At 35.6% G+C, this 24,330-nt stretch overlaps 1 protein-coding gene across 6 annotated transcripts in view; it reads right to left on the minus strand.

Moving 5' to 3' along the window:
* Positions 1-13,777, minus strand: part of LOC145291235 (ciliogenesis-associated TTC17-interacting protein-like) — a 109,929-nt gene extending 96,152 nt beyond the window's left edge. For 3 of the 6 annotated variants that reach the window (XM_080136835.1, XM_080136834.1, XM_080136837.1), the window contains exons 1-2: positions 13,427-13,565; positions 3,374-3,595 (exon numbers count right to left, since the gene is read on the minus strand). In XM_080136835.1, the coding sequence (XP_079992961.1) occupies positions 3,374-3,578 (205 nt within the window). In that variant the 5' untranslated portion in view covers positions 3,579-3,595; positions 13,427-13,565. Of the gene's footprint in view, positions 1-3,373; positions 3,596-13,426 lie in introns of all 6 variants that reach the window. The other 3 variants (XM_080136836.1, XM_080136832.1, XM_080136833.1) reach the window with 2 other exon arrangements.
* Between the last annotated feature and the right edge of the window lie 10,553 nt (positions 13,778-24,330).

The following is a 24,330-nucleotide window of genomic DNA, read 5'->3' on the forward strand; positions in this document are numbered from 1 at the left end:
CAAAGTTTCATTTAAAAAAAAAAACAAACAAAAAAACAATGTGTTTTTTTAAAAAAAAAAGGTTTTAAACTTCGGACTTTACAGGTAAATTTCTAAAAAACACTTCTTTTTTTTGTTTTAAATTTGAATATATTATTTATTGATCTTTTATCTTCAATTTGTGATATATAAAACATTGGTGAGTAAATTAATTATTTCCTTTTTAATAGACATTTCAAAATGGGGGGGGGCGTGAATTAAAAAAAAAACGTTTGTTTAAAATATTATATTCGGTTTACTGCAAAGAGCATAAAATTTCACATTAACCCTGAAAATATCATAAAAATTGAATCAATAGAAAATTTTGATAGATTTTTAAAGTTTAAAAATTGAAAAATACTTAACTCGGAAAATTCAATTGATTTCATTACTGTTTATTAAAAAATAATATTTCTATTACTTCAATAGTTTATTTTGGAAGTATAATCCATAAAGAAAATAAACAACCCACTTTTAAAAGAGAAATTACGAGTATTTTTATATTTTATCTGCAGTTTTGTGTTAGGGGTGTCAAAAATTCCGATAGTAATTCATATGTTTATGTCTTAGATGAAGATTAAGAAGGAGGAGGACGAAAGGGATAACAAGATGTAAGAGTAGGAAGAGGAAGGAATACCGGTATTGTTACACACGCACACACATATATATGTGTGTGTGTGTGTATATATATAGATATATGTATGTATATATATGTGTGTGTGTGTGTATATATATAGATATATGTATGTATATATATGTGTGTGTGTGTGTGTATATATATAGATATATGTATGTATATATATGTGTGTGTGTGTGTAGATATATAGATATATGTATGTATATATATGTGTGTGTGTGTGTAGATATATAGATATATGTATGTATATATATGTGTGTGTGTGTGTAGATATATAGATATATGTATGTATATATATGTGTGTGTGTGTGTAGATATATAGATATATGTATGTATATATATGTGTGTGTGTGTGTAGATATATAAATATATGTATGTATATATGTGTGTGTGTGTGTAGATATATAGATATATGTATGTATATATATATATATATATATATATATATATCTCTGTAGAAATATATTTTCTTATAATATATACCAATCCTTATTTAAAAAGCTCAATGTAATTACAGAGCAATATAGTGAATAAATGACAAAAAGCTATATTCCAAAATTCTTGATGTTGACCATCTTATTATTTATTCTTTTAATTCAGTTGACATTTACAATTCTTGACAGTATAATTAAGTGATTGATTTTGCGCTACGAAACAGATACTGTCAAGAATTGTAAATGTCAACTCAATTAAAGGAATAAATAATAAGATGGTCAACATCATGAATTTTGGAATATAGTTTTTGTTATATATATATATATATATATATATATATATATATATACTAGCATATATATAGATATATGGTTAAGTGGCAGTTTTAGTCATTTAAAACTGATTTAAAGCTTCACTGCTCACTAATTTTTTGAACAATTTTAAACAATTATTACAGTTTATAGATCAACTTCTCAGCTACATTGGTGAAAAAAAAATTTTTCAATTTTCGTTTGGTAAAGCAAAAGTTATGATGAATTTATTGGTGTTCAAATTCATAAAAAAACGTAACGAGGTGAGCGATGTTTTTTATGACTGGTCTCCATAGCAACTACGTGGCTTCAGCGACTACTGTTGCCACCAATTCACCGCTTTCACTAAAAGAGAAGTAACAAGAGAAACAGAGAGAAGAATGAAAGGGAGATAATTTGGGGATTTTTATTGAAAGCAAACGAGTGCCGTACATTGTTATTACATATGTTTATGTCATGTTTATGGAGGCAAAAAGTAAGACTGAAATGAAACAAAGAACTAGTGAATTTATTGGAAGCCTGGAAAAATCATGGATTGCAATAGAAAAATGCGAGCATGAAAAGTAACATGGTTAAGCTTAAACATGGAAAAGTAAAGGACTAGTTTTTAAAACTGGAAAAGAAAATGCCAAGATATTCTAATAAAAAATCTAAGCAAAAACATTCATTTTAAATGCACTGCTGTCTTATCAAAGAACATACTGTTGATTTTATATGCAGGGCTCTTTCTTCTTGTGCAGCGAGAAAATTTCTTAAATCTACTTGTGACGTTAGACTGCATAAGGTCGTTAACATTGGACTGTTTCATCTTTAATCAAATTATTTCTATTATCGATTTTCAATACTTATAGGAGGCATTCTGATATAAAACCTATTTAAGAACACTTCTAGACACAAAATACATTTGTGTGAAATTTACAAAAAAAAAAATCGGCCCAGCCATTTTGGAGTTCATAGGGAACAAACTCTCACACATACAAAGCGACTTTTATATATAAATAGAGATTTGCGCTAAAACTTAATATTTAATAGAATTTAATAACCTTATTTCTGGTGAGGACAAGGACAGCTATTTTTTTTTTCTTCAAATTTTATTTGACTTGCTTCTTTACCACACAGACTAATTAAGTCAAGCTTTCTTTCTGAGTGAGGCTAATTTTTTTTTGACAATAATTTAAATCCCACTACAATTGACTATAGTCGGTTCTTTTCTGACTTTTTTTTTTCAGAAATGATAATCTAATATTTATTTTTTATATTTAAATGATTCTTTTATACCCCCCACCCAGGGGGGCAACGTCAGGGCACAGATCATGTAAGTTTAACAATAAAAGCTTGATTTCAACTATCTGAAATTTCTAAAATATGTAACTTTACATCTGTTTATCTTCACTTAACTATCTACATCATTATCAACCCTCTCATAATATTCTTCATCATTCAACTGACCATCAACCCATTTCATTGACCCTTATCCTTGAGTAGGTTTTGGCTTTGATAAGTGATGACTAGGACTATGACAAGAGAATATTCTAATCATTTTGACTCTCGAGTGTATATCTGACACAATTAGACAATCGAGAAACACATCATTTTATATAAAAACATAGAAGATATTAACTGATATATACTCGAGAGTCAAAATAATGAAAAGAATATTCTCTTCTCATAGCCCTAACGATGACTCATTAATAGAGCTGTGACAACAGCATATTCCTTTTATTGTTTTGACTCTTGAGTAGATATCCGTTAATATCTCATATGTTTTTAATATAGACTTATGTGGTTCTCGGTTGATTGACTGTGTCTTACTGTGTCGGATATATACTTGAGAGTCAAAATAATGAAAAGAATATTCTGTTGTCATAGTCCTATTCATTAATAATAATAATAAAAAAATGTTTTGCATGTTTGAAATATTTGAAAATTTATTTCTACTTGTGTATACGGTGCGAATACAAACAATACGTACCAAGAGATTTGATGAACATCAGCGCTTCATGACTAGGTCCAGGAATATCCGTAGTTTCAACAGCTGGAGTTTCAGACATTAGCAGTTCTTCTGCAGGAAACAATTCATCCTTGAAGTTTAGTTTCAATTTGCTCACATCTTTCGGTACTTCCATCACGGATGATGGTGGAGCCAATTCTTCCTGCGGTTGCTCTTGCAAACTCATTTTCTCACTTTCACGTTCTGCAACAGAAAAGAAATAATTGAATGCACGAAGGACCTTCAATAAGTTTCCAAACCTTTTTGTACAGGCATTTTCGTAGGCTCTTGAAAATTCAGTATGTTACTGCTATACATCTTATGAGACGACTGACCAATTTTTATGATTTCAGGTTCAAATGGGGGAGGAGAAAACATACGGGTAAAATCTCTGACTGCTGTCCAAAGAGGTCTTGTTTTGAATAATATCAGTTTGAAACACTTGACATATGTCTAGTTGTACTGAAGAGCTGTGATATAGCGAAACAGATCTCTGTAGATAATTATCATATCATGGTTGTTGAGTACAATGTGATACTGTCACTGTTGCACATCATTCATAATGATATTTTGGCATTCGCCACCCACCCCCAATATCTTTCCATTAAGAATTCTTTCTGAAAAAATACCAAGTACTAACGGGAGAGACCATGTTAAAATAGTCAAAGTCCCCAAGTTTAAGTGTTTCTGGATTAAAATTTTCTACGTCCAAGTTGTCAGTCCGTGTTGTTAACCACTGAGCTACCGTCACCTGCTACCCGTTGCTGCTGCTGCTGCTATTGTGTTCGTCTGTAATCACTAGGGCTATGACAACAGCAAATTTCCATTGTTACGACTCTCGAGTATATACCCAACTCGGACACATTAAATCAATCGATAACCACATCACTCTATATAAAAACATAAGATCTCAACGGATACACACTCAAGGGTCAAAACAATGAAAAGAATATGCTGTTGCCTAGCCCTAGTAACTACTCAGGCTCCTTCAGTATTTGACAGACTATGGATACCTACATAGGGGTTCCTGCGTGTGAAATTTTTTTGGCAGAAGGTACGCAATCTCCAACCACAATTCTCCTGAGTTGGCATTGCCAAATACCAGTGGCAAGTGAAGTGTATGTATAGGACGACTAGAAACAAATGCCGAGATAAGCGGAGAGGATATACAGAACCTAGAATCCCCAAATGGTGTGCGAGCCCTTTCTAGTCTCACACAAAAACACGCGTTCACATATCAAGCCACTTTTTTTTCTTGTCATACACATACGTGCACACACGTACATATATTCATGTTCACGTACATACACTCACATTCACGTGCATACACACACACACAAACTAACATACACACATGTATACGCGCATACATACGCCCGCATGGACAATGTCACTTCCCTTTAAAGGAAATCCACACATGCGCAAAAGACCACCGGAAACAACTACAAAAGCAAGAGACCTGAGCTGTTTCCTTTTTTTCGATTCGGCTCCCAACCTGGGCGGTCGACAGACCAAGTGCTCCCTGCGGGGCGCGCGCCTCATGTCACCTGCTACTATGTGTGGGGCAAGAGCCAACAGACAGTACGTACACCTTACACACTTTCTCTCTCCATGGCCTGGATTGACTTTCTCTCTCTCTCTCTCTCTACAACAATAGACTTTCCCTCTCACCAGACAACAGTGAGAGATGCGTGTGCCAAACTGGATTGACTCTCTCTCTCTCTCTACAACAATAGACACTTTCCCTCTCACCAGCTAACAGCGAAAGATGCATGCCAAACTGGATTGACTTTCTTACTCTCTCTCTCTAAACAATAGACTTTCCCTCTCACCAGTTAACAGCGAGAGACGCACGCCAAACTAAACACGTGATGTACCCTTTCATTTAATTTTTTTCTTCACAAAATAAATTCCAGTTCGTTTAATTCAATAAACGCGTTGTTCGTTCCTTTCTCAATTCATTTTTCCTATTTTGTATGACTGGGGGATATATATATCCACCAGTCCACTACAAATTGGTGAGCCGAACGTGAGATGAACACACATTTCCTTCTATACCACAAGTCTCGCAACAAACTGGCGACCGACTGACATGAAACGAACACGCATAGGGACCCTATTTTTTTTTTTTTAAATGAATTGTTTTGAGCAAGACGCATGTTTTATTTGATAAACAAAAAAACGAACTTTTACAACAAAGAAAAACAAGTAAACTACTACCGACAAGACTTGGCAGAAAAATAAACACGGAGCTGTCGACTTCATACCGAATTTTTAAAAAATTCGAGCTTGACAAACATTTTTCATGGTTTCCTGACATTACCCTACAACAAACGCGAGGAGCAAAATCACATAGGCCTTTATACATACTCTCCCGCACAGCAGATGCAACAACAAAGAAACAATTACAGGGCATCCCTATCAACACATAGGAATAAGTTGAATCAACAATATGAGTTGAGATGCACCACGCACACTGATAAACTCACAACTGGAAGTTTCGTTGACAGCCGGCAACTGGACACTCACCGTTCAACACGAACAAATGCATAACAAGCGCCTGTACAGGCAATGTGCACACACTATCACAGACTCACTTACGAAGACTCATGTCAACACAAACAGAATTTTGCTTCTAAACAAACAATTCACTTCACTGTCCAAGCAACTCGTTGCACATGTCAGCACACACACAAAAAAACACAAACAAATGTCAGCCTAAAAAAAGAGTAAACGCCTTTTCCACGCATAAGTAAATACTTTTTTTTTTATGAACACACTCCATTTTTTTAAACAACCACACCAACAGCGAAAAAACAGGACGAATAGTCAATTGCCCAAAACATTACTTATAATAATAAAAAAAAATATATACACTGCATATTTTTTATTTCCTGGGAAGGGGAGTATTGTGCGAGCCCTTTCTAGTCTCACATAAAAACACGCGTTCACATTTCAAGCCACTTTTCTTGTCATACACATACATGCACACATATATACATATATTCAAGTTCACGTACATACTCACATTCACGTGCATACACACACACACTAACGTACACATATGTACGCGCACACGTATGCACACATGGACAACGTCACTTCCTTTTAAAGGAAATCCACAAATGCGCGAAGGACACCGGAAACAACTACAAAAGCAGGAGACCTGAGCTGTTTCCTTCTTTTCAATTCGGTTGTACTATATGTGGGGCAAGAGCCAACAGACAGTACATACACTTTTCCCTCTCACCAGCTAACAGCGAAAGACACATGCCAAACTAAACACGTGATGTACCCTTTCATTTGTTTCTTCATGAAATAAATTCTAGTTCGTTTATTTTAATAAACGCGTTGTTCGTTCCTTTCTCAATTCAATTCATTTTTCCTATTTTGTATGACTGGGGGATATATATAATATATCCACAAGTCCCGCAACAATGGTCACCATCTTATACTAACCAGGCTCAACGTTGCTTAACTTGACTCTGATGGGAACTGGTGTGTCAGCGCAATTATGGCGTATATTCTGTAATCGCTACTGCTAGAATAAAAGCACTCTAATCTTGATAAACTAAAACTCTACTCTGACAAAATGGTTGCCAAAGAAGAGAAAACAAGGCTCTTCTATAAACAGCAAATTATGTGTATGTATATATATATATATATATATATATATATACTAAATTTACTCCGTTGTGTGTAGGTTGCCAGGATTTTAAAGAAATGTGTATAATAGAAAGACAAGAGTCTCATTCCAACATTTAATAACGCTCTGATCCCCAGCTGGCATCAATTGTGATGGATGGCTCTAGTCTGGGTGAGGGCCCCGTGTTTTGACAAGCTTCTGGGTTTGACCTTTACTCCTGATCTGAAATGGAACACGTACATCAAGTCTGTTGCCAAGGTCGCTGGAAAGATGGTGGGATCCTTCTACCGCTCCAGAAGATATCTCACTACTGATGCAATTCTCTATCTATATAAAAGCCAAGTACGGCCAAGGATCTGGGCAGGAGCTGCCAAAAACAGCCTATCATGCCTTGACAGAGTACAAAATAGACTTCGTGGTTTAGTGGGGGATGCCCTTTTCTCTACCCTGCAACCCCTCTCCCACAGAAGAGACGTTGCGAGCCTATCCTTGTTTCATCGTTATTTTCATGGCAGGTGCTCGTCTGAACTCCAATCCCTGGTCCCCCCTCGCCAATCTTTCACGAAAAACACCCGTCTAGCTGAATCCACTGTGAAAAATTTCCCCCACTCTATATCTGTGCCTAAATCAAAACGCGGATTTCATGAACAAAGCTTCTTTCTTAGAACTGCACGCCTGTGGAACTCTGTTCCATCTGCCTGCTTCCCTCCGGACTACAACTTGGATGTCTTCAAGTCTAATGTTAACAAATTCCTAATGAACCGCCCCCTTAAGTAAACACTTCATAAAATCTCCTCACTAACGTAATGTACTTGCAATAACCCTTATCCCTGAGTGGCTTCCGGGCCTTGATAAGTGGTGATCACTGTGTAAAAAAAAAAAAAAAAACTTTATTATCTTCATTAGTTTGACTTGTATAAAAATGGGTTGGTCATAGAAAGGTTTAATATGTATGGACGTTGATGAAAGATTAGACAAACCTGTTGGCAGAGAGAGTTCATGGATACGTGTTTAATTTCGTGTGCAGTGGTAACCATGTTGGCTTGTTTGCTTTCTAGCCAACCCAGGGTCAAAAGCCCAGACGAAGTTTCACAACAACAGAGTGTATAGTTAAGCGAGAACAAAGAAGAAAAAGAGGGAATTGCAGTCGGGTTTAAACTTTTATAAACTTTGCAACTTTATTATCTTTGTTAGTTTGCCTTGTTTCTACAAGGGTTAGTAGCAGAAAGAGTTAACGTGTAGAGACAGAGATGAGAGATTAGACGGACCTGTTGAAAGAGAAAGTTAGAAGCGTGCGTCCATGTGTATAGAGAAAAAAGATTGGACAGTCCTATGGGAGAAGGAGAGTTCATGTATCTGTGGTTGAAATTGTCATTTGACAGTAGTTATGATGGATTCTTCATCTTCTCATATTAGTTGACCTCCGGGTCGAAAAGTCTGGGTGAGTTCTGTTGCATCATAGGAGAGAAGTTGTGGACAGATCCGAGCGCTGTGAAGAATGTCGCTGGTCGGAAAGCATATATACATTCAATAATAATTTAAGGAATCGGTTTTGGCACCAGAAAAAAAATCATCATCAAAATCAGAAATCAGAGGCAAATAGTATTAATGCTGCTGGACTCCCTCAGGAGTGCATCCAGGGCCAAACTCTCACTAGACATCACCATTATACTTAATATATGAACTCTATAATATATAACTCCCACCATATATATATATATATATATATATATATATATATATATATATATATATATATATACACGAGCAAAGAGTTAATAAAACATGTTAAAAAAACGCTTTGAAATGAGTTAACATATTTAATCTCAAAAGGAAACACTAGATAAGTGGATAGTCCTTAATCCATGGAGTTTCGAAGAAATACTTTCCTTCTCATCAGAGGGTAGGAATTAGCAAAATGTGGGATCGGATTTTGCATGCAAAAGTATTTGATGAAACAACAAGTAAGTCAAAGATCTTACTTGATAACAAAAAAAGTGAAGCAGAGGGAATATGGTCGAGAAAAAGGTGATTGCACATGAATGGATAGTCTGGTGGAAGATAAATAATCCAGTGACGGTAAAATCCAAATATATAACTTCAAGAAAGTTAATTGAATTTCCATTTGCACAAGTAAAATTCAAGGAAATCCCGTAATTGGAAGAAGATGGTCCATAATAATCCAAAGGCAGAAATCCATGGAAAAATGCACAAAAATGTGTACAAGGAAAAAAGGAAAAAATTCCAATAATATTAATAAAAGAAAAATAAGATATGCTTTTCACTCTACTGCCGAGATATGAATATAAATAAGAAAGACCAGGGAAGAAAAGGAGAACATTTTTTTTTTATTTATTATTTATTTTTATTATATATATATATATATATATATTAAGTAATGTGATTTATAATTTAAAAGTTTTAAAATTTTTAAAATTTAAAAATCAAAATTTAATTAAATTAAAAATCAGTTTCATAAGAAGGAACAACAACAAAGTCAATTATCTGTACGATCGTTTCGGAAATCCGTGCTTTTTATTTGTGGTATACATGAAGTCACGTAGAATAATTATACATAGTTTTTTTGGTAAGCACGGTCTCCTCATCAGCAAATTTAGGAGGATTTCTATTGAATTGAAAAGACACCAAAAATAAACCTAGCATTAATTAAACTAGTAATTTCACTATTACATTAAAATACACTTAGCTCTTTAGACTATTATTCTAATCTCCTTTAAATTATATATATATATATATATATATATATATATATATATATATTAGACACCAGGGTCGTTTTTTAACGTGGATTGTAGCCTTTTGACTATAATCACAGCTTAATATCTGTATTATTTTGTGGTGGTCAATGCCAAAGGTCAAAACAAATATTATTATTTTGTTAACTGTTACATAGAAAAAGATATGCTGAGATAATGTTTTGAAAGAAAGGAATTTTAGCTTTGATCTATAAACAAATATGTTTTAATAGAAAATAATATGATGGACATAAACAAGAAGTTTTCAAACTTAGATATAAGAACAATAAGACTGGGTCAGAGAAAATGTGACTGATTAATCATCTGTTTAGGTCTTTGTGTAGTTGAATGACGTGAACATAAAAGATTAGTTTAAATATATACAAGAAGAGTTAGGAGTTAGAAGTTAGAAAGAGAGGAATTAAGAGTTGGAATGAGAGGTGGGACAGGAGTTCTCAACTGGTTGTAATCGTTCAGCCGTGGAAGCTATCGGGCACAGGAAAATAGAAAAAAATGTAGAATAAGGGTCTGTATGCAACTCTAAAGAAAGGGAAGATCAGAAAATAAAAGTTGCATGAAAATATAACCAGTGTCGATTGTCGTTCCTCATGATGAATCTTCCTTGCAGCTTTTATAGACTCATCAATCAAGATCAACCAATGAACTAGATATATTCTTCTTTTTGGCCTGAATAATTCTCCAGAAAGATGTTTACTTTTTTTTTTTTTTTTTTTTTTTACAAAGGAGTCATAACTTATCAAAGCCTGGAGGCCACTCGAGAATAAGGGTTAATGAGTGTACAGTGGTGAAGGGGAACCTGTCAGTCATCGTGAGTGGAAATTTGGTAAATTGAATTACTTGAGGGGACGGCTCATCAAGAATTTGTTCACGTTGGACTTGAAGCAACCATATTGTAATCAGTTGGAAAGCAGGAAAACAGAACAGTAAGAACTGTTTAAAAATTATTGTATGCCTATGTTTGTTGAACTATATACATTATACTCACTAGACATCATCATACATATGAACACAAAAAATATAGACATACACAGACACATACGGATTATATAAAATCCATAATATATAACTCCTGCCATCCAACAAAAGATACAGTGACAAAAATGATCATAGACCCCCGACTCATGTTTTGATTGGCCTTGTGCTTAATTTTCTTTTGTTGATATTTTGTTCTCAGAATGAAATATATAAATTCCCATCCCGACTAGTTACGTTAGCAGATATACACTTCACTCTCTGCTACGGCCTGCCTTCTGAAACTTATCTCTACAGCCAGAGACTCCAACGCACTCCTGCAGCTCCAGCACTTCCAGCTACTGCATCTCTTAACGTCAGGCTAGTCTATGAAGAGACCCTTGGTCATAGTCAAAAACCTATTTCACCCCCCCCTCCCGAAACATGAGATCATGGAAAGCAGGTGACTGATGTAATATGGAAGCAAACAGAAATAATTCTGTTTATGGTTTCGTATTCTTGTTGTACTGAGCAGAAGATACCAGTATGGGCACTGTTTGGGCAGAAAAAAAACTGCAATCTACTGTCTGTACAACTGCAAAGAAAGTTATGGCAATAACTCTGTGAGAAATTACACGGCTTGAATCATGTCACTTCATTGGTTGATTGATTTAATACATCGTTTTTTATTACAGACTTTCTCATTGGTTGATTTGAATTTTAACTTGCGAGCATGGGCATGTTTTAATTGAACACTTCAGTCCGGAAAAAGATTTTAAGCAGGACAGACAGATATTAATTTTCTTATTAATTTGGCAAGGGGGGGGGGGCTCTCTGACCCAATATTGTCTCAGACCATTGAGGCAGTTTAATCTACTAGGTTGGGTGTACTTTCTAGACGTGGTATCATCTTTCTAGTTAGCAAAGAGTGTTGATTTTGGGTTTTACCATGTTGTCGGAATTCTGCCCTTTTCAATTCAAACATTGTTTAAAATGAACCACAAGCCAAGAAGTAACGATAATCTTCACAGAAGGTTTTTCCCTACCACTTCATCACAAAGTATTACCTATCAGGCTCAGCAGAAGCAGCAAAAATTATGCAACATAATTTTGCAATCGAGAAGATGAAACAACCTGTTATTAATCCATCAGGTAAGTACGCTTTTCAATGTGTTTAATTTTCTGCTCTGCCAAACTTCTAAGCTATGTAAGAATAAATTTCTCACAACTCTTTCCTCGAAACACAGCGTGAATAGGACTCTGAATCAGAACACCTCGCTCGGTAAGGACTACCATGACAGACGGATGGCACCTGATTGTCACCAAACTACTTTCCGACAATCAGCAAAGAATAACGGAAAAGATTGTGGGTAGAAGAAGCAGAAGACAACAACGAGAAACATACGTTGAAAGTCTGAACACCTGGACAACATCAAAAATGATGAGCAACAATGAATTCATGAATGCGTTCAGAAATAGAGATAGATGGAGAGCCATAGCCATCAATCCTGAGCCAGGCAGGAGACCACTTTGAACAAAACAGACAACAAACAATTACATACCTACAAATTAAAGAAAAAGGCTAAATATATTTCGTTTTGTTTTTTTTAAACAATGTTTACACTTTTTTTTTTCTCACGATTTTTATAATTTGTAGCCGCATTTTCCCTGAGCCAAAATTGGCAGTCGTTTGCAAACAATCAAAACAAATTCGGTTTTTGTTTTCAAGTCAAATACGTATAAATATAAAATAAAAAAAAGAAATACGGTGCTTGTATAAATTAGTGATATTTTAAACAAACACATTTCAGGTGAAAACATTATTACATACTTACATGTCATGTCGGAATTGTGTACTTGTTGAACTGTGCTATTTTTTTAAATAGTATTTTCAAGTTAAATTAAATTTTTACTAAATTTTTACTAAATGTTTTTTTGGTACTGGTGCACTTATTGATCCGTGCTGAAATAATAACGTTATTATTTAGAAAGCCATTCCTAACACGGGGAGGGGGAGAGTGTTTTGTATCTATTCTGTACTTTAACCTTAAAATTTAATAAAAGCAGATATCAAAAAACTTTAATTAAACTTGAAAATACTATTTAAAAAATAGCACGGATCAATAAGTGCACTAGTATCCCCCCCCTTTTCTTTTATTAAATTGTTAGGTGAAAGTACAGAATAGTTACAAAACAGCCTCCTCTCTCCATGTTAAGAATAGCTTTCTAAATAATAAGGTTATTATTTCAGCACGGTTCAATAAGTGCACCACTGCACCAGACTTAAATTTTAAAACTTACAAAAAAAAAAAAATAATAATAATTCAGTAGATGAGTTAGATGTATTAAAAAAAAACAAACAAAAAAACATCCACAACTACATTCTGACAATTTATTTAAAAATGGCGTACCCTTAATCAAAAATCAAGGGAGATAAGTCAGTTAGTCACACTGAACTGGTTGCACGACTCTACCACAGTGAAACATACGATAAAACACTATAATTCGATAAATTTTATTTTAACTTGTAATTATTTTGCTAAGTTTTTTAAAAATTTATACTAACTTCGTCATGTTTTCACCTGAGGTGTGTTACTTTAAAAACATCACTAATCTATACAAGCACTCGAGAAATATGATTAATCGTTCAACAATATTTACCCACGGAATAAAATCCTCTTAAGATATTTCTTTTGTTTGGGAGTTTAAACCACGTTAATTCTGCGATCTTTTTGTCTCAAAACCAAATCGACATGTTCCTTATTTTGCGTTACTAATTCTTCTCATTAAGACACGGTGTCAAAAAATAAATGAATAAATAAATAATAGAACTTTCACTTAAGTAATGAGACGTTGGTCTCCTTTGGAAATAATTTTTAATGTTGCTTTTTCAAGGAAACCCGAAAAAGCCATCCAACGGACCACGACCCTCTTTGGAATCAGCGTTCTGGTTTTTATTGAAGAGTGACGTAAACAGAAGAAACAGTCGCAGTTGTCATGGTAACATTTATCAGAGTTATCTCCCTTGATGTCTTTTTTTTTTTTTTTTTTTTAAGTTCTTTTGTGTGGTATCATTATTTTCGTATTTATTTACGTACAAGATATGTCACAAAGTCAGTTTAAAAAAACAACAACAAAAAAAAAACAGCGGTAAACGTTACTATCAGGCACATAAATTATTTAAAAGGAAATATGGTACCAAATTTCTGGCCTTTAGGAAATTTAGGTCATGTGATTTTTTTTTTTTTTATTAACGGTGTAAGCTAAAAATACGTTCTCCCGTCTGAAATAACCGGGAGGTATTTTATCAATAGATTTTTTTAAGCTCTATAACTTTACTTTTTGATAAGAATTTCCGGTGAAAAAAAGAAGCATATCTTTCCATGATTACAACCCCGCCCCACGTAAAGTTCTAAAAGTTTCGTAAATTTAACTTTTAAGAACTTACGATTGGGTAATGGATATAATTAAACTTTAACCTACCTTTTTTGTTATAGATAATTTAAGTAATAGTATCTTCCTAGTTTTTTGCTTGATATTTTTTTTTTATTGACATTATTTTTAAAAAAATTTACTTTCAACTTGGACGAAAAACTAAATACGAAACTTCTGAATTGTATTGTTTTAATCGCATCTCGCACTCGCAGTGATGAGTTTCTCTGCGTCGGCTTCAGATATTTTGCAAGGCAGTAAAATCTTAAGGACACAACTTGTGTAGGTGTATCAGAATTTTTGTAGGAATTTTTGACACCCCTAACACGAAACTGCAAATAAAATATAAAAAAACTCGTAATTTCTCTTTTAAAGGTGGGTTGTTTATTTTATTTATGGATTATATTTCAAAAGTAAACTATTAAAGTTGTATAAAAAGTAATAGAAATATTTTTTTTAAAATAGTAATGAAATTAATTGAATGTTACGAGTTCAGTATTTTTCAATTTTTAAACTTTAAAATCTATCCAAATTTTTCTATTGATTCTATTTTTACGATATTTTCAGGGTCAATGTGAAATTTTATGCTCTTTCCAATAAACCGAATATAATATTTTAAACAAACGTTTTTTTTTTTAATTCACGCCCCCCCCCCCATTTTCAAATGTCTCTTAAAAAGTAAATAATTAATTTATGTACCAAAGTTTTCTATATCACAAATTGAAGATAAAAGATCAATAAATAATATATTCAAATTTAAAAACAAAAAAAAGTAGTGTTTTTTAGAAATTTACCTGTAAAGTCAGAAGTTTAAAACCTTAAAAAAAAAAAAAAAAACTCACGTTGTTTGTTTTTGTGTTTTTTTTTTTTTTTTGTTTTTTTTTTAATGAAACCTTGGTCCTTGCTCCTTTAATTGAAAAAAAAATTAGGGCTTGAATTACATTTTTCGAGGAGTTATAAGCTTCGAAAGATGGCGGGTGGAATTATTCAATAGTTTTCACAAAATTTCTGACACTGCTACAACTTGTGCTGTGCAGAATATTTTAGTGGCACATACGAGTGGCAGACATTACAAGTGATAGACCCTTACCCAAAGAAAGATGGGAAGGGCACAGAAAACTGAAAATGTATCCAACTGGAGTACGAGCATCCAATAGATATTTTGTTTGAAGTAAAAGGAGTATCTCATTGGACTGGAGTTCATGCTAGAATCGACCTGTTTGAAAAAAGGGGTGTCCAAGATTATCTGCAGATAAGCTACTTTTAATGGAAACTGTCTAGATGTTATCTCTGATGGATGTCTTGAGTAGTCAACTTCTGAGTGGTCGAATGGTGACCACTAACAAAGGCCAGAATCAGACAAAAAACATTTATCTGACCAACAGTATGGATTTAGGCAAGCCTGTTCTGCTGGAGATATCCTAACTGTAATCTCTGAACGTATATATCAAGCACTGAATAAGGCAGGAGAAGCTAGGCATTTGACAGCGTTTGGCAATGGTCTTCTCATGAAAATAAATCATATGATATTGCTGAACGTATACTTAACATAATCAAATTCTTCTTATATATGGGCATACATCTGAACAACATAATATTTAAATGCGGGTGTGCCACAGGTGTTAATCCTTAAACTTTTATTATTCCTGATATTCATAAACCACCTCCCTGACAAATTTTCTCTGACATGGGGATTTTGCTGATGACACGATGCTCTATAACAGACATGAGGGTAAAATTAATGAACACGTGTGTAAGGAAATGGATAAAACTAAAGAGGAAGACCTCTAGTTGGTAGTGGAAGGGGGCTGTACTTTGTTGGAAACTCTCAATGCTGCTAAGACTAAGCTTATTTCCTTTAATAATTCCAAGATACCTTCTCAACCTCTGCTTGCCATGGCTAATGATACACTGCTTTCCTCAAGCTCCAAGGGTTAAAGTTCACAGACAACATGAATTGGAACAAATACATTGAGGTAAATTGCCGAGGCTGCAGCGTGGAAAATGGGCTCTCTCTATTGTGTTAGAAGGCTACTCACACCTGAGAGTATCCTACAACGCCACTGTTTGCCCATTGTTCCTATTTACTTTGCCTCCCCAGGAGGGCAGAGTTAGACATCAAGGTCGTTTTTTAATGTGGAAAAACGGAACAAAAATAAAAATTGTCTCAGTCGTGAAGGATGTCTCCTCCACTAACCGAAAACAAAAAAGTGAAGAGTGGTACCAGAACAGATGCTACATTTTGATCTTGGCCCGAGTTGCCACATCTGAGCTGGTGCATCTGCCACTAGTTTTTCGCTCCTAGACAGGGTTTAGAAAAGAGTCATCAACCTGATAGGTCTTGCATTATCAACTAAAATCCAACCTCTGTTCCATCGCCAAAATGTGGCATCCTTGGGCCTGTTCTACAAGTATTTCAATGGCAAGTGCTCTGATGAACTCAAAGCACTAGAACCCTTTCAACAACAATACTTTTGACAAACCTAACAAGCAGCAGAATCCCACCCTTACAGTGTAGAAAGCTATGCCTTTTACTCAAATAGCTTTTCCCTTGGTCTACTGCATTTTGGAATTCCTTCCCGAGCTCCTGCCCCCCTGATTGTACTGACCTGCAGAAATTAAAACAGACATCTTGCTGCCCAACTCCCTAAATAGTATCCCTGCAAATCTGGTCCCAAATCGTAGCCCCTTATGACTAAGTGGCTCTGTGCCTTGTTTGGGGTGAAAAAAACAGTAACAATAAAAAATTAAAAAGTTAGACATTTTTGATGTCTTGAGTAGTCAACTTCTGGGTGGTCGAATGGTAACCACTAACAAAGGCCAGAATCAGGCAGACGTTTTGGTGGTGCAGATGAATGCCAGACAGTAGATACTTACCCAAAGAAAGACGGGAGGGGGGCATAGAAAACTGAAAATGTCTGTGATGCTATGGATGTATACAAAGCCAAGAGTCCTGACAATGGAAGGAAAAGATTCATCAGCAGAGCAAAAGCACACAAAGTAAAAGTTAAAGGACGATGGGGGACCACCAAGGTCTTTTGAACTATCAAGACAGGAAGACACTTCAAAGTGTAACAGTCAACGTTTACACATCGGCATCCATAATCAAAATGCGTAAATTCGTTTGTATGGACATTGTTTGCGTATACACTATCTTGAACAAAAACAAATAATTATATTTTGGAGCGGTCAGAGAACTTTCTTTATCTTTATTCAGAATGATCTTTCTCTGAGTCACCTAAATCCTTTAAAAACACAGATTTTTCTTCAATAAACCAATGGAGTTCAGTTGACATGAGTCCACAGATTGGCATTGCTGTGCACCCCTCTGTTGGGTGCTCCTCTCTGCAAAATCTTTTTCAACTCATACACACACAAGCATTAGCAAACACACGGACACACACAACTCATTAACTCATTATCGTCTGCCAATCTGTATAAACTCATCATTTGAAATATTCCCAACCTTTCTCACTGAACTTCTTTTCTGGTATTATAAACAAAGAACATTTACTCTTATCAACAACTTTTAATGAAATGTAATTTATTTAGTTGAATGGAGAAGTTTAGATTACGATTTTCTGACCTGTGTAACACATTGCTCTTAAACTATCTACTGTGGCTTTTTCAATATCTAAACTAATGAATTCCCCCTTTTTTTCACAAGAACTCTAAAAATATTCACGAACATTCTATCTTTTTCCTATTGCTGTAAATCTTCCATTTTAAACATATATAAAATATCTCTTTTGTGAATATATGACTTTTGAACATATTATTTAAAAAAAATTTTTTTTTTTACACAGTGATCACCACTTATCAAGGCCCGGAAGCCACTCAGGGATAAGGGTTATTGCAAGTACATTACGTTAGTGTGGAGATTTGATGGAGTGTTTACTTAAGGGGGCGGTTCATTAGGAATTTGTTAACATTTGACTTGAAGACATCCAAGTTGTAGTCCGGTGGGAAGCAGGCAGATGGAACAGAGTTCCACAGGCGTGCAGTTCTAAGAAAGAAGCTTTGTTCATGGAATCCGCGTTCTGATTTAGGCACAGATATAGAGTGGGGGAAATTTTTCACAGTGGATTCAGCTAGACGGGTGTTTTTCGTGAAAGATTGGCGAGAGGGGACCAGAGATTGGAGTTCAGACGAGCACCTGCCATGGAAATAACGATAAAACAAGGATAGGCTCGCAACGTCTCTTCTGTGGGAGAGGGGTTGCAGGGTAGAGAAAAGGGTATCCCCCACTAAGCCACAAAGTCTATTTTGTACTCTGTCAAGGCAGGATAGGCTGTTTTTAGCAGCTCCTGCCCAGATATGGCAACAGTATTCCATCCTTGGACGTACTTGGCTTTTTTTGTTTTTGTTTATCATATAACATGTCTCTGATTTTCTCACATCTAAGGATAAACCTAAAATCGTTTGTTACAGAAAATATTTCTTTGAAACCAGCTTATCCCAAAAATATATTGCCCAAATAAATATCTCCTAGAACTGGTGAGAGACATCCCCTAAAGAAGTAGTCATTTCTGGTTAATCAGATGTGGCAATGACTAAGACAAAAGACCGGACATAGGATTTCTGATTTTGAATCAATAAATTTAGGAATCAGTATTAGTTTAGAGGTAGTTTTTAATTTGGGAGAGATGACAACAGTTTGTGGCTCAGAGATAGGATAGCTGATGATGGTTAGTGTCTCAAAGGTTGCCTGAGAGAAATTGTAAGGAATTGGAGTTAGAGCTTTAACAAATGAGGAGATGAACTGTCAACTGGCCAATAAACATGCTTCAGTAGACAGCTATTGGAAGTCGTTTATCACACACACACTGAGAGCACAATTTATTTATACATGTACGAAGTTATGCTTTCTTTTGTGAGTTTATTTTTATACGTATAAACCAGTGCTTGTGCCCCCAACAATCACCAAGATGACTCAGCCACAACAAGAACTAGAAGAAGATGATAGCGAACAGAAAACCATAGCAAACAAGGTTAGGGTTAGGGTCAGCGATTGTCAAATGGGACGCACATGGCGTCACAGCTGGAGCCTGACCACCCAAGAGATATTTTCTTTGTTTGAAGTGTAAATAAGTATCTCATTAAACTGGGGATTATGCTGTTTGAGAAAAGAGATGTCCAAGATTATCTGCAGATAATCTGCTATGAAGGGAGACTGTATGGAAATTATCTTCAGTGAATATTTTTAGTAATCAACTTCTGGGTGGTCGAATGGTGACCACTAACAAAAGCCAGAATCAGTTAGAAGTGAAAATATTTCAGGAGATAGGCAGGAGAGACAGTAAGAGACAGCCTTCTAGAAGCAGAGAAAGTGGGGCTGGATGTGTGAGGCTGTTAGTTGGCTTTCGGTGGTCCTCAGGAACAGTGAGTCTGTTGTGTAAGGTTGAACTAATATTTTTTTAGTTGACCAGGATAGAAAACTCTCACTTTGCAGGTGTGCTGTTTGACTTAGGAAAAACTAGCCTGGGTGCCTGGCGTTATCTGGGTGTTTGGAAGTGTGTGTTGAGCAAAACAAAAAAAAAAAGTGGTAATAGACGGACTTGAACCTTTGACACAAAGACGAAAAAGAAAGTGGAGGTGTGTGTAAGGGTGTTGATTGAGAAAAAGAAGGGAAAATTGCGAGCACAAAAAAAACCCGTGGTAGTAGACAGGCAGGCTCGAACCTGTACCGTGAAGGAGGAAAAGAAAGTGAAAAAAAAAACGTAATGTGTTAGTCGCTGTGCCCATCACCAAACTGGAAATGACAGATTTAAATTAAGGCTAGACAATCAACAAGAGGCAATGACTTTTGAAAATATCGGTGAAAAAAGCAAGCCCTCCCTGTAGAAAAGTGCCTTGTTGAGGGTGAAGGAATTAATGTTTTTGGCCAATTTTTTTATATTTGTCGCCCGAAGGGTCGAGCTTCAAAACAATACTGATCTTGTGAAAATCCGTCACCTCTTTTGAAAGTTTTAGGCAGACATACATACATACATACATACATACATACATACATTTAAACAGACAGGTGAGATTTATATTATGGATGATCATCACTTCAAAGAAATAAACATCTAATATTCGTTTATAAACTAGACTTATGATTTTTGTTTGGGGGGAGAATTTATTTGTTGCAGTTATAGGATGCATTTTCGGGATCCTTAATAATAAATTAAACGAGGTTACCAATTTATAGGAAGGGTTACCAATTTAAATCCTATAATAAAAAAAATAAAAATTAATGCAGCAAAAGACAGAACTCGATAAAGGACATGGAATCGCTGACTTTATATAAAATAAATACCATTCATTTATCAGTGATCGCAGTATTAAAATAAATTGTTCCACCTTAAATGTTCTCTTGTGTTTGAACGTTTTACATGAATGATTATTCGCGTGCGGATTTTGTGTGCATTGCTCAAGGCTTGAAAGTACTGAGTTTTATGATAGGTGTGCCGCAAGAGGGCTTGGAGTCAGTATGGCTTATTTCCTGGTGGAAATAGTCCGTAATCCGTATAAGTGAATGCGTGTGTGTGTGTGCTCGTATTTTAAGGACAGTGGTTTGGGATACGAATGTTTAAAAGGCGGTTTCAGTTCTCGCTGGATGTGATGAATTTCCACAATGGGTATTGTAGTTCATCTGCAGTCCACATAGAACCATGACAGGTATTTTAACGTCTCACAAAGACGGAGCTTCCTTGAATATGTGCTGCACTTCAGAATTTGAAGAGAAACTGCTTTGATTTTAGTGGGTAAATGCTTTTATAGTGTCTGCCTGCTGCTTTGGGACTGATCACCGTATTCAAGTGCGGGGAAGTGTAAACATAGTTCCTTTGCTTTTATGTATGCGTGTGGTCGCATCACAATGCTATGTTACTACGCGTTAATACAAACATGTAGGTGCTTCAAAGCAGTTCCTGCCTGTCATTTATTTCAGCCGGACGTAGCAGGTCGCTACACAGTGCTGACGGGATAGAACAACAGGCTTGGACCAGCACAACGAGTGGGATGATCATGGCCTGTATAGTGAACGAACAAGGACATATTCATAGAAGCAGCGATGTAATGTTACACACATTTACACATGTTTTAACATGCAGACCCAAAACCTTGTAGACTATGTCGCAAAGGAGACAAAGACAAGGAATAAGAAAAAACTTCAACTCACTGTTTCAGGTTTAAGCCACAACATTCACAGAAAATAGAATTTTTGTTAAATGTTAAATGGTACTTATGCTCGGCAAATGTTGGCGCATTACTTACGGGAAAACGGTTAATTAAACTACAGAAACACTTGTTTAACTATACAAGTTCTATAATTGAATACCCCCCCCAAAGGAACGAAAAACATAAACATATGTGAAAGCTTAACTTTGTAGATCAATTAAAAAGCTTTAAAAACTATGTAAAAACACAAAAAAATGAACCACATTTTTGCTTTTGAAAACTTTCTTGTTATTTCAAATGTCCGCTAAAGATTCCTCCGCGATGAGACAAGTCACTTTACTACATATGTGTGTGCATGTGGGCACATTATGGAAGAAAACGCTACCGTGCGCTTGCGCATAGCATTAACTAAAGTGGTAAAATGGCGCAAAATAGTCTCAGGGATTAATACTAGGCAAACAGTAAATTTGTGATGGTTTGGAATATTAGATTCATTGTAAGAGACCCGAAAACCCCTAAAAAAAACAAATCAGAGTGGTTGGTGTTTTTTTGTAGTTAAAGGCAACATTTATCATTATCTGTCCTTAACGTTGTTTTCGACTTTTAAAAAATTGTTTGTTTTTTTATTGCATTTTCACCCCAAACAAGGCACAATGCCAACTTATAAATGTAGGGTGCTACTATCTGGGAAATAATTGCAGAGACACTATGAAGGGAGTTTAGCAGCAAGATGACTGTTCCCATTACACTTGAATTTCTGCATGTTAGTACAGTCAGAGAAACAGGAACCCGGAAGTGAATTCTAAAGTCTAGCAGTTTTGGGGTAAAATCTATTAGAGTAGAAGGCTTTCTGGCATCTGGGGATCTCCTACTATGTAGGGGTGGGATTTTGCTGCTTGTTAGGTTTGCTGGGGGTATTTACGTCGAGGGGTACAAGGGCTTGTAGTTCGTTGGAGCATCTACCATTAAAATACTTGTAAAACAGGCAGAGGGATTCAACATTTCATCGCTGGGACAGAGATTGAAGCCTAGCTAACAGTTCAGGACCAATTAGATTAGCGACTCTCTTTTGAACCCTGTCCAGAAGTGAAAGACTAGTAGCAGATGCAGCAGCTCAAATGTGACAACAATACTCCATACATGGATGAATGGTGGTCTTGTAGAGGCACAGTATACTTTCAGGCGTAAATAATTTTCTGGAATGGTAGAGCCCACCTTCCTCACAGCAGCTGTGGCAATGCATTCACTGTATCTGTTCCAACTCATGTTCCCTGTGAACAATAAGCTGAGGAATTTGAATAAAGTACTTTCAGGTAATGTATTATTTGCCATGGCTATTGGTGGTTAAGAAAATTTGTTGTAATTATTCAAGGAAACAAGCTCAGTCTTAGCAGCATTTAATGTTGCCATCCATTTTTGTTCACATTCCACTTCAGATTGGAGATCTTTCTCTAGGGTTTCCACCATTGTCTCAGATACGTGTGTTTTCTTTTTCTTCTGGTGCCTGTTATATAGCGTGGTGTCATCAGCAAATATACCCATCTCAGAGACAATTTTATCAGGGAGGTCATTTATGAATATCAAGAATAATAAAGGTCCAAGAATCGACCCCTGAAGTACTCCCGCATTTATATCATATTGTTTAAATGTACGACCATTGAGGACAACCTGAATTCTTCTCTTATTTAAGAAGGATTTAATTATGGTAAGTATTCGTCCAGTGATACCATATGATCTGATTGTCATGAGAATACCATCATGCCATACTCTGTCAAAAGCCTTAGATATATCTTTTTTTTTTTTTTTTTTTTAGATGGAGGCCATCACTTATCAAGGCCCGGAAGCCACTCGGGGGATAAGGGTTATTGTGCGTACAGTAATTATTGGGATAGCATCGTAGTAATCATCAGCATTGGAGATTCGACAAAGTGTTTTACTTAAGGGGGCAGTTTGTCAGGAATTTGTTTATGTTGGACTTGAAGACATCCAAGTTGTAGTCAGGTGGGAAACAGGCAATCGGAAGAGAGTTCCACAGTCGTGCACTTCTAAGAAAGAAACTCTGCTCATCTACTGCCTTACTCTCCCCCTGCTTTGTCCTGTGTATGGTATATACGTTCAGAGATTACAGTTAGGATATCTGCTGTAGAACGGGCTTGCCTAAATTCATATTGTTAGTCGTGCAGAGTTCAGCTACTGTAAAGTGATGGATTAGAACTTGATTAGTTATGGACTCAAATATTTTGTCGAAAAGAGGGAGGAGGCTAATGGGGCGATAATTTAATGGGTCTGTTCTTTCGCCAGAATTTTTGTAAACTGGTACCACAGAAGCAGTTTTCTAGCAGTCAGGAAAGCAAGATTCGTTAAGGCATTTTGTTGAAAAGTTTGAAGAGGACTGGAACAACCTCAGCAGAGCAGTTTTTTTTTTAATGGTACAGCCGGGATGAGATCGGGTGCACATGCTTTTGAGGTGTCAAGTTTTTTTTATGATATTATGCATTTGAGTAAGAGTGCTTTTCAGATCATCTAGTGTGGTGTCTGTCCGCAAAGGAAAATCAGGGAGGGGGTGGTTTGCTGGGTCCAATGCAGAGTTTGAGCCAACCGACTGGCAAGCATGTTAGCCTTCTCGGGTGCTGTGCAAACAGACTTGCTTATAAAGATGGTGACTATATATTATCCGGCCGAGTTTTCATTTCGGTTTTTCACTGTTTCATGTATGAAATGAGACCTTTCGCAACTGCCTGTCTTTGATGCTTATGCACGTATTGTATTGCGCTATTTATTTATTTATTTTTTACTATTTTCAAGTTAAATTAAAGTTTTACGATCTTTTTTTTTTAATTAAATTGTTAGGTGAAAGTACAGAATAGTTACAAAATATGTTAAGAATGGCTTTCTACATAATAATGTTATTATTTCAGTATGGTAAGTGCATAAGTACCCTGTTATTTTATTTTTAAGTAAAAAAATAA

This window comes from Euprymna scolopes, chromosome 12, assembly GCF_053919585.1.
Source record: "Euprymna scolopes isolate OS-2025 chromosome 12, ASM5391958v1, whole genome shotgun sequence".
Lineage (NCBI taxonomy): Eukaryota > Metazoa > Mollusca > Cephalopoda > Sepiida > Sepiolidae > Euprymna > Euprymna scolopes.